Below are 14,662 nucleotides of genomic sequence, written 5' to 3'. Positions count from 1 at the left end.
ATACAATAACTGATTAGACTAAATTTTTATAATATAAGATACTAGAAAATTTAAATTATCTTATAATTTTTGTTTTCAATTTATTATATATTAATAAAACAAACGTCTAAATGCAAGTGACTAATATATAGAAAGTTAAGGATGATTTGAGTTTTGATAGTAACTCAATATTTTTTAAATAATATAATTGAGGGTGTAGATAATTACTAAAGAAAATAACTAAAGTTAGTACATTCATCAAGGTAAACAGAAAAAGACAAAAAGATGAAAAGAACTGAACTTTTTTATTGTATAATAATTTTAAATCAATAACTTATCATATTGTTTTAATTATTTATATGTCTTAAGACTTTAATCCTATGCACTTAATTTGAATAATCACAAATATAATTTAATCTAGATAGTTTTCAAATTATAATAATTAATTTTAGATGTTTTAAACATAATTGATAAAGATAATCATGAAACCAAAACATATTCTGTAAAAGGAATATAAAAATATAAAAAAATTTACCTGTATAAAATATCAAATCACAATAATAAATTTAACCCATGCATAACATGAGTATATAATCCAAATATATGAATGGTATATAATTCATTTATAACTACATAAAGCCCTGAGGAAATTAAGTATGATTAGTCGACTACATGAAAATCCGCACACATACAACATTCGGAAACAAAATTTCAAAAAGGAAATTCCTTCACAAAGACTCAACCCTACACACCAAATTTAAGCATTTGTACAGACAAAATTGCGTCCCATCCACCCAAACATGCCCTCCTTAACCTTTAATTCTCTTGGCCAGCCTACATGATGGAACAGGCGTTGGGGTTTTCGTCGCTAAAGAAAGTGACAAACTTCTCGTCCACAGCATTCGGACTCGGCAAAGCTTGCACCGCCTCTTTAACGTACCCAGACGGTGCCTTCTTGTCGTATGCTTGAGCTACGTATGGGTACGCCACTAAGTTGTAGGGGACGTAAGGCCAAAACTCTGCTCTTTTCCCTGTGCTTTTCACTTTGTTTAGTACCTTGTTTGGCTCCACGTATCCGCTAACGCTCACATAGCTTTTCTTTCGATTCACCTCCACTGATTTCACACCTAAACAAGATTAAGGGCAAAAAAACTATGAATAACTTTTTAAAAAGAAAGAAAAAATAAAAACTGGAAAAGAAGCTGTTAAGGGTGTGTTTGGTTGGTGGAATGAGTAATGCATTTATTAGGGTAAAAGGACGTTTAATGTCCGCAAACAGAAAATAGAAAGATGTTTTCCAACTGCCACTTTGTTTTTTCCCGAGAAACTTGTTTGTTCTGATCTTATAAAGTGATATGGTATATAAATAGACATACACGTTTCCCTTGCTAGCCAAAGCAGACTAAATATGGTAAATTTAAGACATTGCAGTACGGGAAGAACCACAAATATAAGCTTTCTTATGTTTCTTCCAGTTTTCTAATACAAGGAAGGTATCAGAGATTCTCCCTCTCAAAAGGGGAAGATTGTAGAGAGAGAGAGAGAGAGAGAGAGCTTTAAAATTGCACCTTTCATGGAGGAAACGGCGTTTTTGACTCTCCTTTCACACCCATCACAGTCCATCTTAACCTTGATCTCAACAGTCTGCCAATAAACAACACATATCTATAAGTTTCAAACATGTTGTAATAAACACACACAGACACACACCATATATTCTCGAAAAACACAATGAGATGAATGATGTAATAAAAAAATACCTGCATGACTTTACGCTTCTTTCTTTTGCCATGGACGGTTACCAAATCAGAAATATAGTCAGAAAGAGAGTCCAAGGCACCCATATTTTCTTTCTTTATTTCAAATAGCAAAGCAAAAAGGAGTTTGAGAGAGGGAGAAGCAGAGAAATGGGGTGTCAAAGTGTGTTGGGCATGAAAAGAAATGAAACACTAGTAGGTGTATTTATAGGAGGGAAGAGGCTGGCCCGGCGCTAGGGGATGTATTATTAATTTAAAACAAGTTGTGGGTGGAATTTACATAAATGATAAATTAAGAAAGTGACTTGTGTCCCTTAATCATGTCTATCTCTCCATAATATCATGCACTTATAAACATTGATTCATTATTTTTATTGGATTCAATCAAAACTCGACCGTCATTTGTTTTCCTCAGACAGCTAATATTGTTCTAATGCAAAAAGGAAATAAGATTTTAAAAAACAGAGAGCTTATTTTAAAGGGTAAAAAAATGGAGCTGTCGTCTGGCTGTTTTCTTGGGTCCAAAGACGGAGAAAATTGTTGTAAAGCGGCTCAATGTCCGCGTTGATTTCCTGTACAGTGGCCTACCTACTCTTGTTTTTTTTTTGGCTAATCTCTATCTTAAGTAACAATTGCCTTCGGATAAAAGCTTACGGTTTGTTCACTATATCTTTAATTTTATTTCTTTAACCCCTATTTTATTTTATTTTTTCAAATTTTATACTTAGAAATTAATATGAAATTTTTGTCTTCCTTTTTCACTCTGTCAGTCATCGAGACTCTTCTCTTTGAAGCCTTAATGTGATGGATGACATGATATGAAGTGTCAATGGGTCAATCTTCCACACAAATCTAATATGTAAATTATTGGCCCCCCTCCCCCCTATTGTGGAGGAACTGCTGCCATAGTTATGATGGAGATAGCAGCTAATTTCACATATAATAAGGGGCATCAATAATTTAAATGATAATGAGGCCTGTGTGTAAATATATCCAATGGTCGGGGTATTAGTTCGGATTTTGAATAAAATTATCTGTAATTAGATTTAAATTATTATTTAGTAATTATAAAATATATAAATATTAAAAAATTAAATGTAAAAAAAGCATAAATAAAATATAAATATAAAATAAAAGAATTGAAGCCGCAACTGCAAGTAGCAATCTCATAACAGTCTTTATTTTCCCATTATACGCGGTTGTAAGCTCAGTTACAACTGCATTTTATCTGTCCCTAGCTACCTCAATGTCATGAATAACAAAATATTAGCATTCAACTGGCCACTCAATTTGATGTAATTTAACAAATCAAATCTAAACTTGAAACATCAAACATCTTAACATCTCCTTTTTACTTTGTATATTAAGTTTATTTTTACACGAATTTAACTTATATAGCACCCTAGGATTTAAACCAGTAATCCATGCATCATTTATAGAAGGTGTAAGTCCAACTTATGACATTAATGTATCAAAACCTCAATCTTTTCCAAATTTATCAAACCTTCATTTGCAAATGTTATATAAAACAGAAAAACAAAGCAAAAGACTTTATACCATTTTAGGAGACTATTAAAAATATTATGAATAAATGAGATAAAACAACACTTACTCCTTAAATTTGACAATTTTTTAAACTTACGCTCTGAATTTTATTTGCTCCACATTAGTTATGAAATTTAACAAATTTTTTCAAATTTGAATACTTTAAAATTATATTAAAACATCACTAAAATTGTATTTTTTTTTATTATAAAAGATTAGATTATGATATGATACTAAACAATATTAAAGTATCATGTTATATAGAATAAATTTGAAAAAATTATATTTGCTTGTATAAATATATTATAAGATTATTTGTGCATGATTGGATGGGTTTAATTTTACCACTTAATGTATACAGTTTAAAAAACAAAACTCAGAACCACCCAAACTAAATAATAGGAAAATGGGACTCTCTTGAGTTTCATTCTTATCAATATCCTAATCATTTATCAAAATGAAGTCTACGAAGCAATGAGTATGGTAGCAATAATGGTGTACTTTAACAAGAAAAAAGTCGGGATGTTTGGCATTTGGCATAAATATAAGTGGGGGAATGCAATTTAATGAAATGGGTCATATTTCCTATATACGAGGCAGACATTTAGCCATCCGTTCGAGGTTGATTTTCATGTTTCATGTCATCCTCCCCACCTCCATTGTCATTTTCTGTTTATATTTATACATTAATTATTGCTTACAATAGTTTTCTTTTTATCATAATAAATAGTAGAAAACCTAAATATTCGATTTTTACCAACATTGGATAACTTCTGAACTCATTTATTATTTTTAAGATTAGTAGCTAGGATTGATTCTTCCGGAAAAAATCTTCAAAATATATATGACCATTTACCAATAGACACACCCTTTATAAATTATAGACTGTTCTCCGTAAAGGGAAGAGGAATAAAACCCTTCCCACTAAATAATATCTTATGTTGTTGAGAGACAGAATCAACTTCCCTTAAAACGACACTGATCCTTAATCAACAGTAATAAATTATATTTTAAATGGTCAATATTCAAATTCATCTTAATTTGAATTGTGTTTGAATTGTGTTGATCAAAATATAATACAAAAAATAGATTTGATTATTCAAATATAATGTTGCCTACATATTTAATTATTGTTTAATTATATTTTTAAAAAGTTGGTTTATTAAATTTAATATTTGACAATTTTGAATATATGACATATATTTGTTACCTAATAAAGTATAGATTTGAATAATAAATATTAAATTTATGACATAACTATGATGAGGGTGAAAAAAATTATATAACAAATATATTTATTAAAAATTTATATAAAAACCAAACGATATTTTGGTTACAATGGTAAAATTATAGATTTGATATGCATAGTTTTTTTTTCAAATCTCATTTTTAGGTAAGTTTATATTAATTTATAAAGCATAAAAAAACACCTTCATAATATTTTGTATATAAAAAAAATTAATAATTTCTCAACTGAGAAAGAGTTATTGCCTAACCTATAAAATTAACATAGTCAAGTACTTTTTATTTTTGATGAATTACAAGAAGCGAGCAAAACCCTAACAACAACGCGATTAGAACCCAAACTGCACTTGAGGTGGTGAACACCCTGACCATCAAGTCAACACACGGAATTCAATGTATTTTAAGTATAAGCATCGATATTCAAATATCTTTTAACTGAAATGAATTCAAATAACAATTATTGTAGAATCTAACTTAAATGAATTTTTTTAACTTTAATATAAAAAAATAGACTCTTCCATTCTAATTCTCGGAATTAGTGACCCAACATAATAAAACAAAATGCTAGTGAAAGAGTGAAAAACTTGAAAACGTTTCGAAGAGAATATTGTTATATAATTTATATTCATACATACATTGTTATTTATAAATATATAAATTAGCTCAGTGTAGCACCCTTAACCCAAATCCGTCGCCAGAATAAGGTTACAAAGCATTACCGGAGATTATAGAACAAATAGACAAAAATTTCAAACATTTCACATCATATAATATTCATATCATAAACCAACCGAAAACAAACATATTGTCCCTTATATAAGCCTTCAAGGCCCAAAATACGCATTAGAAACAAGTCGGGACTAAATCAGATACTCAAAATTTTTTTCAAAAAATATTGAAATTTTTTAAAGTTGCAAGGGACACACGACCGTGTGGCCTGGCCTTGTGACTCACATGGCCAAGAGATACACCCATGTCTCAAGTCGTGTGGCCATTCAAAATAGGGACACTCGGCCGTGTCCCAGCCTGTGTCCGTGCCCGTGCTCGTGTAACTTTCTGACTTGGGTCACAATGCCAAGTCACACGCCTGTGTGCTAGGCCGTGTTGAGCATACTGACTTGAACAATTTTAAAGATACAGGGGACACACAACTGTGTCACCTAACCGTGTGTCTCACATAGCTGAGACACACGCCCGTGTCTCTGCCTGTGTGGACAAAAATAGGTCATTTCTAAGCCACATTTCTCACCCAATTTGGTACCAACCTAAACACAAATTTGCATATCAACAAGCCATAACATGACATTCAAATCAAGCCAAAATCAAGTCTTAAACATGTATTATCACAATATACAACCAATATGCCCTTAGGCACCTCAAATGACAAATTAATAACATGCCAACCAAATATCCATATTTACCTAGATAACCAAATGCATATATGCATAATTATACCAAATATACCATTTCAAACTAATCATCAATATATCTATAATTTTTCCATCATTCAACCATATCAAACACACATTAAATATGTTAAGGCCACATATATAAACACATCAAAATACATCCAATAGAAGCCATTCAAATGGCTTGTCTCAACAAAACATTTATATACCAACATTGGCCAAAATATCCTATACATGCCATTATAATCAAAATTAATTTACTAAAAGTATCAAAAGAGCCGATGGATAATGTGAAATAGCTCCGACCAGCTTCTAACCCAAATGAACTTTCGAATTACTATAAAACATGGAAAATAACACAGAGTAAACACTTAAGCTTAGTAAGTTCGTATAATACAGAATTTAACTTATCGTATTTCCATAAAATAGGTAAGTAAATATAGAATATCTAAATCAATTTGGCCAAAAGCCTAAACACATGATCACCAACATATTAGCCATGAAAATCACATATAAAATCCAACACACATGGTTGAATTAATCAAATAATCATATTTCATGTATATACCAGTAATAGTTCATATCAAACTCATATGATTTCATAATAGAACTGTGCTCATTGAACCATTTAAAATATCGTTGGATACACGAGTAGTACACATGAGATTTACTGAACTGTAATCTGTCAATTTATATTCATGTATGCTCATACGAGTTGTAAACGGGAAGCTCCTCTGAACTGAATAGCGAGAAGCTCATGCACGCTAAATAACGGGAAGCTCATGCGAGTTGTATAATGGGAAGCTCATACGAGATGTGGTGTGTCCGCAACACATGCAGGACCCCAACCAAATCGGTAACCCTAATGACATGTCATTTGTATCCTACGAATTTCATAAGGTTCAGACTGGACTTGGTAATCGTCGAATATACAACCGGTATTTATTCACGACAATTGTACAATTCACAAACAATAATTCAATTTAACACATATTAATGTACAACTTAATTACACGAACTTACCTCGACAAGTTTATATAAATACAAAGGCGACTAATCTGATATTTTTCCTTTGCCTCGATCTAACTCAGTACTAGGTCTAACCAGATCTATATGAATGAATTTAACTCAATCCAATATAATTCGTATTCAATTTAGTCCAACACTCATTTTTGAAAAAATTACTATTTTACCCCTATACTTTTAATTTATTACAATTTAGTCCCTAGGCTTGGAAAATGACTTTCATGCAATTTAATCCTTACTCAAGCCAAGTCAATTTTTATATATATTAATAGCAGCCAACTTAATTCACAATTTCACAAATTTACCATAAATTTATCATCTGTTTCAAGTTAATCCCTAATTGATAATTTCATCAAAATTCTCTTTACAAAAGTTGTTTATCTAACAACAACCTTTCATTTTCTATCATAAAGTTTCAAAATTCAAGCATACTCATCAATGGCAAAACCCTAATTCTTTACCGATTAGCTACTACGACGTTGGAAACATAGAAATCATAAAAATGGGACAAGAATACATACCTAATTAAGCAAAACAAGCTTGCTAATATCTCAAGCTTCCATGGCTAGGTTTTCTCTTCTTTTCACTTTTTTTATTTGGTGGTAGATGATGATAATAGATTTTTTATTTTATTTAATATCACTTTAATTCATAATTTCCAAAATTAATCTTAATGTTTCATGAAATTTCCAATGGTGATTATTCATGCTTAACCACTAAGTATTTTAATGGTCTATTTACTATATAAGGACCTCCGATTTAAAATTCTATAGCTATTTAATACCTTTAGCTATTAGAACTCGACTTTTACACTTAATACAATTTAGTCCTTTTCATCAAATTAGGTATGTAAATGGTAAAATTTTGTTTCTATCATACAATAGAACATAAAATAATAATAAAAATAATTTTTTTCGACTTCGGATTTGTGGTCCCTAAACCACTATTTTGATTTTACTAAAAATAGGTTGTTACACTCAACGGCTCGAGGGGGTGGCAGGGCACTCACCTCCTCCTGAAAGTTTTATAAAATTTTAATTTAATATATGGTAAAATTATAATTTAATCTTTCAAAAATGTTAAAATTTCAATTTAGTTTTTTTGAAAACCATAAAGATATAAATCAATATAAGGTTAAAATTATATTTTAGCTCTCATAAAAATATATAACTTAATCTCGACCCCCTTAAAAAAAATTCTGACTTTGGTCCTCAATTAGCTATAAACAAATTTAACAATTATAAATATAACTTTATGTATTTATTTTGTATATTTTATATATTTCTAAAAGATATATAAATTATAACCATACATCAAGTATAAATCATACAAGCAACTTAATAATTGCCTATTTGGATAGCTTATTATTTGCATGTGAAAAGGACGTGCATCTAAGCCTCAAGCACCTCCTAATGATATAGGGACGAAAACAGAGTATGGACAATAATTTGAAGTAGTCATGCTCCCCTCTTTCCTACACCTTGCTGTTTATTAAGAATGAATCCATCCCATTGCCTTTGCCTTTGGAGTCCAGTTTCTTTTCTAATTATTATTCTTACTATTACATTAACCATTTTTATTTTTTTTGTACAAAAGAAGCATTAGCCTCCAGATAAAGAAAAAAATTATAGATATTGAGATTTGAATTTTACACTTGTTTAATATTATCTCTTAAAAATGATTGTATAAACAAACTGGTTTAAGCTCTAAATTCTTATATTAACCATAATTATTAAATTTAAATTTGATGCTTGTGGAGTGTGCCTCGTATTTATGAGCTGATGTCGTGACGAAACGACTACGAAGTCCTGGCAAGAAGATTGGCCACGTTTTGACGACGCGAAGAACGACGTCCCGACAAGGAGCATTCAAAATGGCGAATGTCCCCCAATTCAACCAAGTTTTCTTCTCTTATTTAAACTTTGCTATTGTTTCCCAGTTAAACTCTGGTTAGTCTAGGTTATTTTAGCCATATTTAATCTACAAATTTAGTCTATAAACAGAGCTGCTGTAACCTAGAATAATTATCTTCATCATCTTTGAGATTGAGAAAGCTTTATGAGTTTTGGGAAATTTTGGGTTTTAGCTAGAATGCTTTGTACTTTTATGAGATGTATGACACTTTGACTATCACAATATACGGTAGTCTTATTGTTTCTATCAATCAGCTCTCTGAAAAGACATTTCAACCAAATGACTTCTTTCACAACCTTTGTGATAGCCATGTATTTAGCTTCGGTAGTCGATAAAGCCACAATGGCTTGAAGGATGGCTTTCCAACTAATAGTCTTATTTCCAAAAGTGAACAAATAACCTGTGGGATATCTTCTTTTGTCTAAGTCTTCGGCATAATTTGAATCTACATAACCAATTAGACCTTCTGAACATTTTTCGAATTCCAAACAAGTATTGGAAGTTTGCCTCAAATATCTTAAAATCCACTTCATAGCTTGCTAGTGTAATTTGCCAGGTTTGGCCATATATCTACTTACTACACTAAAAATATGTGAGATATCGGGACTAGTACAAACCATTGCATACATTAGGCTTCCGATTGCACTAAAATAAGGAACCAAGGACATGTAACTTTCTTCTTCTTCGGTTTGTGGTGCATCTAAAATTGAAAGTCTAAAGTGGGCATCTAAGGGAGTACTTATCAATTTAGAGTCTTGCATTCCAAATATCTTGAGAATTCTTTCAATGTATTACTGTTGCGATAGAAATAGCGTCCCGAAGTGTCGATCCCCAACAAATTTGTATTAGAGCCTAGTTCAGCTTTCGCAGATCAATTCATTTGGTGACACAACAATGATTTGGGATATTGAAAAGTTCGACGGATCACAAATTTCAGTTTTTGACAGTTTCGAATAATTGCAAAAGTAGGTAATGTGGCTGAGGACAAGGTTGATGATTCGCTGCTCTCCACATAATTCGATTGAATGTGGAGTTGTATCAGATGTCAGGCATGTACTTGGTTTAGAGAAGAATCTAATCCCCTTTTAGTCTTTAGGAATCGTATCATATTAAATTAAATCCACTCATTTCTAAATTCAAATGTGAAAAACTAATTATGAATCTAAGTGAATTATTAGCATGGACTGTCCCGAGAGATAACATAATTATTGGTATCAATGTGATAATACATTCAATAATACAAAATCCTATATTCCATATTTTCTTTTCTTCCCTTCAAAAAAGAATCAAAATGAAGTTAATAAATATAGTTGTGAACAAGAAATGAATTTTCCTTGGTGACATAGGAAAGTAAAACTTTAACATTGAAAGTAATGATCTTTTTTTTCCTTTTTAATTTGCGAGGATGTGTTGGGTTTATATTGAAATTTTGATTTATGTAAGAAATGATTGACAAAAGGAGGAGTGTGCTTTTACCATCCAAAATACATTTTTTATGTTATATTTAATTAACTGAATCAACAATAAATGGTTTATCTGATATGAATATTATTTGATAATTAAGTCATATTGCAAATTAATGAGATATGAGGTGATTCAATTTTTAGATTTATACTAATGACAATCCCCTAAGGCATGGAGTGTATTTTTTTTAATGTTATTTTACATTGAATCCCGCAAGCTTTTATGAAATTGAATTCTTTGTGAGGTTGTGATTGATGTAGAAACTTTGAAAATGCTTAACTGGCAAACCTAAAGCTGTGTATTGCAGTGATTGGTTACAAGAAATTTTTTGTTCCACTTTGGATTCAAATCAAAGTTGATATGTAATTTTAATATATATTTATTTTTAACATAATAAGTCAAAATTAATTACTTGGGAAACATTCTACTTTAAAAATAAAAAAAAATAAAAAAGAAGAAGAAGAAGAAGAAGAACAGAAGGGGGAAAGAGTTATAAATGCAGTGTTTGCCGAAGAATCTTTTAATTATATAAAAAAAATGTAAAACCTATAAGAGACGCAAGCAGAAGAGAAAATGATGAGATATAAGAGAAGGCCAGCTTAGCGGAGTTGGTTGAAGATTTGGTAAACGTCATTATTTCTTCATATCATTTTGCCAATCAACCAACGTGCATGACAATATTAAAATCAAAACCCTGGCTTTAGATTTCAGGGTTTGCATAACAAAACTATCTTCACACGCTAATAATATAAAACTCGAGTTTTTTTTTAATTAGGGTATTTACTGTTAATTGTAATGATTAACTTTTTTATTATTGGTGATTTAAAAAAAATAAATAGTTACTTATTAAATGTGTTTTATTCTTATGAGTGGAACTAAGCTCTCATTCATATAATTAAGAGATAAAATAAGCAACCATCACGTTGTACCTTATAATTAAAAGCAAAAGTTGAACAGATTAAGTCTTAGCTCAATTGGTATTGGGATTGTTGCTAGTGCAACAGGATGCGTAGACTATAAGTAGTTCTAAACATTATATCAAAAAGAGTAGATATAATAAAAATTTATAATAAAATTAATATTAAAAAAGCTAAACTTGAAACCCAAATTTTTGTTGAAGTATATGAATAAAAAATTTTATACACCAAAAATAAAATTTCCCATTGAAGTATAGGATCTGAGGTTCCTTTTGAAATTGCAGCTTATAGTAAATGCTATCAACACTAAAATAGTTACAACGTAGATAATCAAATTTATGTATACATTAAAATAGTCACTTTTCTACTATTTATATGTATAAATGAAATTTATGTATATACATATATAATGAACTCCTTAAAAATAATTTATTATATATTAAATTTATAAATGTAACTATGTATACTATAAACATAAACAAATCATTCATCAGGTCATTATCAAGGCAAAGTTTGACAAAAATATTTAATTATATGAAAGTGATTTTCTTAAATTTATATTATTATTTTAACAAAACTGTCGCATATTCTCCTCAGATTTTTCAACTTCATTTAATATTAAAAAATTCACATCAAAATTTTTTTTATGTATTATATTAAACAGAAGAAGAAAAAAATGGTAGTGTGGTTTATAAAGCTGATAATTAAATAAACATAGTCATACTGCTTGAATTAACAGACATAAATTAAATTTGGATTTTTTTTGGGGTTTAATATGATGTTTTAGGCGATTAAATTATTAGAAATGTAGGCCATGAAGAAGATTTAAGGATTATGGGAGGAAAATAAGGTGTAATTTCCCTTTACAATTTACAACATTTCTATTTTTAATCCGATGGAGCCGCAGCAAGGATTTGGTCTCCTTATTAAATTAAATTTTTTTTTAATTTATTTTACAACTTAATAATTTAATTTAAATTCTTTTATTCTTTAATTAAATATAAATTTTGTATTTTTCACTCCTTCAATTATATTTTATTCAATTTTTAAAATGATTTTTTTTAACTTTGACCCACTGTTCATATCCAACACATTATTACTCAAGTTAAAATATGTCATCAGTCCCTGTATTTTTCTTAATTTTAAAATTTAGTTCTATACTTTTTTTTATTTTTAGGAATTTAATTTCTTTACTTTTCAATTTTTAAAGTTTAAATCCAATTGTTACCGTTAAAAAAATTTCGTTAAATTTTTTGGTGCCATATTTTAAAACAAAAAAAGGTACTCACTCAGTAGTCATGTAACTAAAAACTAGCATTGTAATGAACATGAATTTAACAAAATAATTTTAATAGTATTAAAAATTAGACTTGAATTTTAAAATCTAAAAAAATAGAATGACTAAATTCCTATAAATAAGAGTATAAAGACTAAATTCTAAATTTTGGAAACTTACAGGGACTATAGTGCATTTTAACCTATTACTCGTTATTAGTATGATACATACCCCTCCGAAAGCCGTTCGAATAAGGTTATCTGCCAGATTTGCCCAAATGGGATTGTGGACAAAGTCTATTTTGCAATTTAAGCTAACCTTATTTGATTAGAATTATTATTACTAATTAAAAAAATAATTTTATTTTCTTTTTGCTTTTTCAATATTCAATAAACAAATCGGCCGAAAGATGAACAATAATTTAAGGCCATGAGCCCAATAGAAAACAGATTTGGGCTGAATAATTCAGTTCGCAGCCGAACCTGTCCTAGACCATGGAATGGTCTTCAGATTATGAACAATTTTTTTTTAATGAAAGAAAGGTTAATATTTAATACACTGGTAATATAATTTTATTTTAAAATATTTATTTTTTATTTTATAATTTTATTTTAAAATATTTATTTTTTATTTTAAAAATCCATGAATTGGACCTTTTTAAATTCATATAATTTATATAAAAAAACTTATATGAATAAGTAAATTCATATATATCCTCTCAAAAAGTTTATATATTTACATAGTATTGCAGCATCTATTTATATATTTCTATTTAAGGTATTAGTAAAAGATGTACTCATGTACTTGTACAACTTTCGGACAAATTCGTAATCCAAAATTTTCAAAAATGCTGATAAAAACTAAAAATATTATGGAGGCCTTTATATCAAGTGACAAATTGTATTTTATTTATTTATAAAATAGATAAATTAGTCCATGTTTATTATATTTAAGAATAAATTGATCATTTCTGTTAAAAAATTTATCCATTTGCATGATTAAAAACAATTGCGATTTACGGAAGAACTAGACAGTGTTATGTGGCATGCTACGTGATATGTGTACCTTATACTAACGTACAACGACTAATTTTTAACAGAAGAAATGGATAGAATTTTTTAATAGAAGAATTAGTTTACTCTTTTAATATAATATGTAGGGACTAATTTGTCTATTTTTTAGTTGAGGGGGGAAATGCAATCCGACTCTGGGTACAAGGGCTTCCATGATACTTTTACCGCAGATAAAACTTTGACTCAATGTGAAACAACTTTTGGAGATTCTGATTTTTAGATTCAAGTTTATAGTAGGTTTTTTTAATTTATTTTTTTTGTTGGATTTTTTGAATTGTTTGTATAAATTAGTTTGGTTCTCTAAATTCCCATACCAATTTTAAGTTGGGTTTTTGGATTAATTTTAACAAAATAATCTTTATTTTATGGCATTTGGACATTATTTAGTACAGTTTCAAAGTTTTTCACAAATATTTCTAAAAAATAAATTTTCAAGTAAATAAAAATTACACAACAACACTTAAATAGTAATTTTTGAAAAATAATTTTTATATAGATTTTTTATGTAATACCCCTCGCCTAACTCGATTGCCGAGCCCGAGCTACGAAATGCTATATTTGTTGCCAAAGCAACCCCAATCATTTAATAATCAATTTGAATCATTAAGCAAGTAAATACAAACATTATATGCAATAAAATTGATATTCAACCATTCCCGGATCTTACATAAGCTTACGAATGCTTTAATGCTAACTCGAGATCAGAAAAGGACTTAATTGAAAAATTTTAAAAATATCGATCCGTCATTGCAACATGAGGGAGTTCCTTAGCGCGACACAACTTACTGAATAGGCCTCGTTGCGAAGACCATCGCTGTAACAGCCCGATTTGGGGCCTAGTCGGAATAGTGGTCTCGGGACCATAAATCCGGAGTTGAATAAATTATTTTATTATTATTTAGATTTTATAGCATGTTTTTAAGAGTGCATGAAAAATTTGGTGAGTTAATTGTGACGTTTGTGAGCCCAATTGTGAAAAAGGACTAAATCGCATAAAATGCAAAAGTCCTATTTTGATAGCTAGAAGTGTTAAATAGCTAAAGAATAAAATTTGGGG

At 29.4% G+C, this 14,662-nt stretch overlaps 1 protein-coding gene across 1 annotated transcript; it reads right to left on the bottom strand.

The window, feature by feature from the left end:
- Window positions 1-540: 540 nt before the first annotated feature.
- LOC107934501 (heavy metal-associated isoprenylated plant protein 20) lies at window positions 541-1,923 on the bottom strand. Its single transcript, XM_016866948.2, has 3 exons — window positions 1,740-1,923; window positions 1,548-1,623; window positions 541-1,106 (listed from the first exon to the last, which is right to left on the bottom strand). Exons 1-3 carry the CDS (start codon window positions 1,821-1,823, stop codon window positions 814-816), a joined length of 453 nt encoding a protein of 150 aa, XP_016722437.2. The 5' UTR covers window positions 1,824-1,923; the 3' UTR covers window positions 541-813.
- Window positions 1,924-14,662: the final 12,739 nt, after the last annotated feature.

Source organism: Gossypium hirsutum, chromosome A12 (assembly GCF_007990345.1).
Source record: "Gossypium hirsutum isolate 1008001.06 chromosome A12, Gossypium_hirsutum_v2.1, whole genome shotgun sequence".
In the NCBI taxonomy this organism is placed as follows: Eukaryota; Viridiplantae; Streptophyta; class Magnoliopsida; order Malvales; family Malvaceae; genus Gossypium; species Gossypium hirsutum.
The sequence above is the reverse complement of the archived record's forward strand: the minus strand, read 5'-3'. Positions and strand labels throughout refer to the sequence as shown.

Bases quoted from the DNA above. Each gene is read 5' to 3' on its own strand.
- LOC107934501 (XM_016866948.2), bottom strand. From the start codon at position 1,823: ATGGGTGCCTTGGACTCTCTTTCTGACTATATTTCTGATTTGGTAACC. The intron at 1,624-1,739 runs GTATTTTTTTAT...GTTTATTGGCAG, and splicing joins AGAAGCGTAAAGTCATGCAG to ACTGTTGAGATCAAGGTTAA. The intron at 1,107-1,547 runs GTGCAATTTTAA...AATCTTGTTTAG, and splicing joins CGCCGTTTCCTCCATGAAAG to GTGTGAAATCAGTGGAGGTG.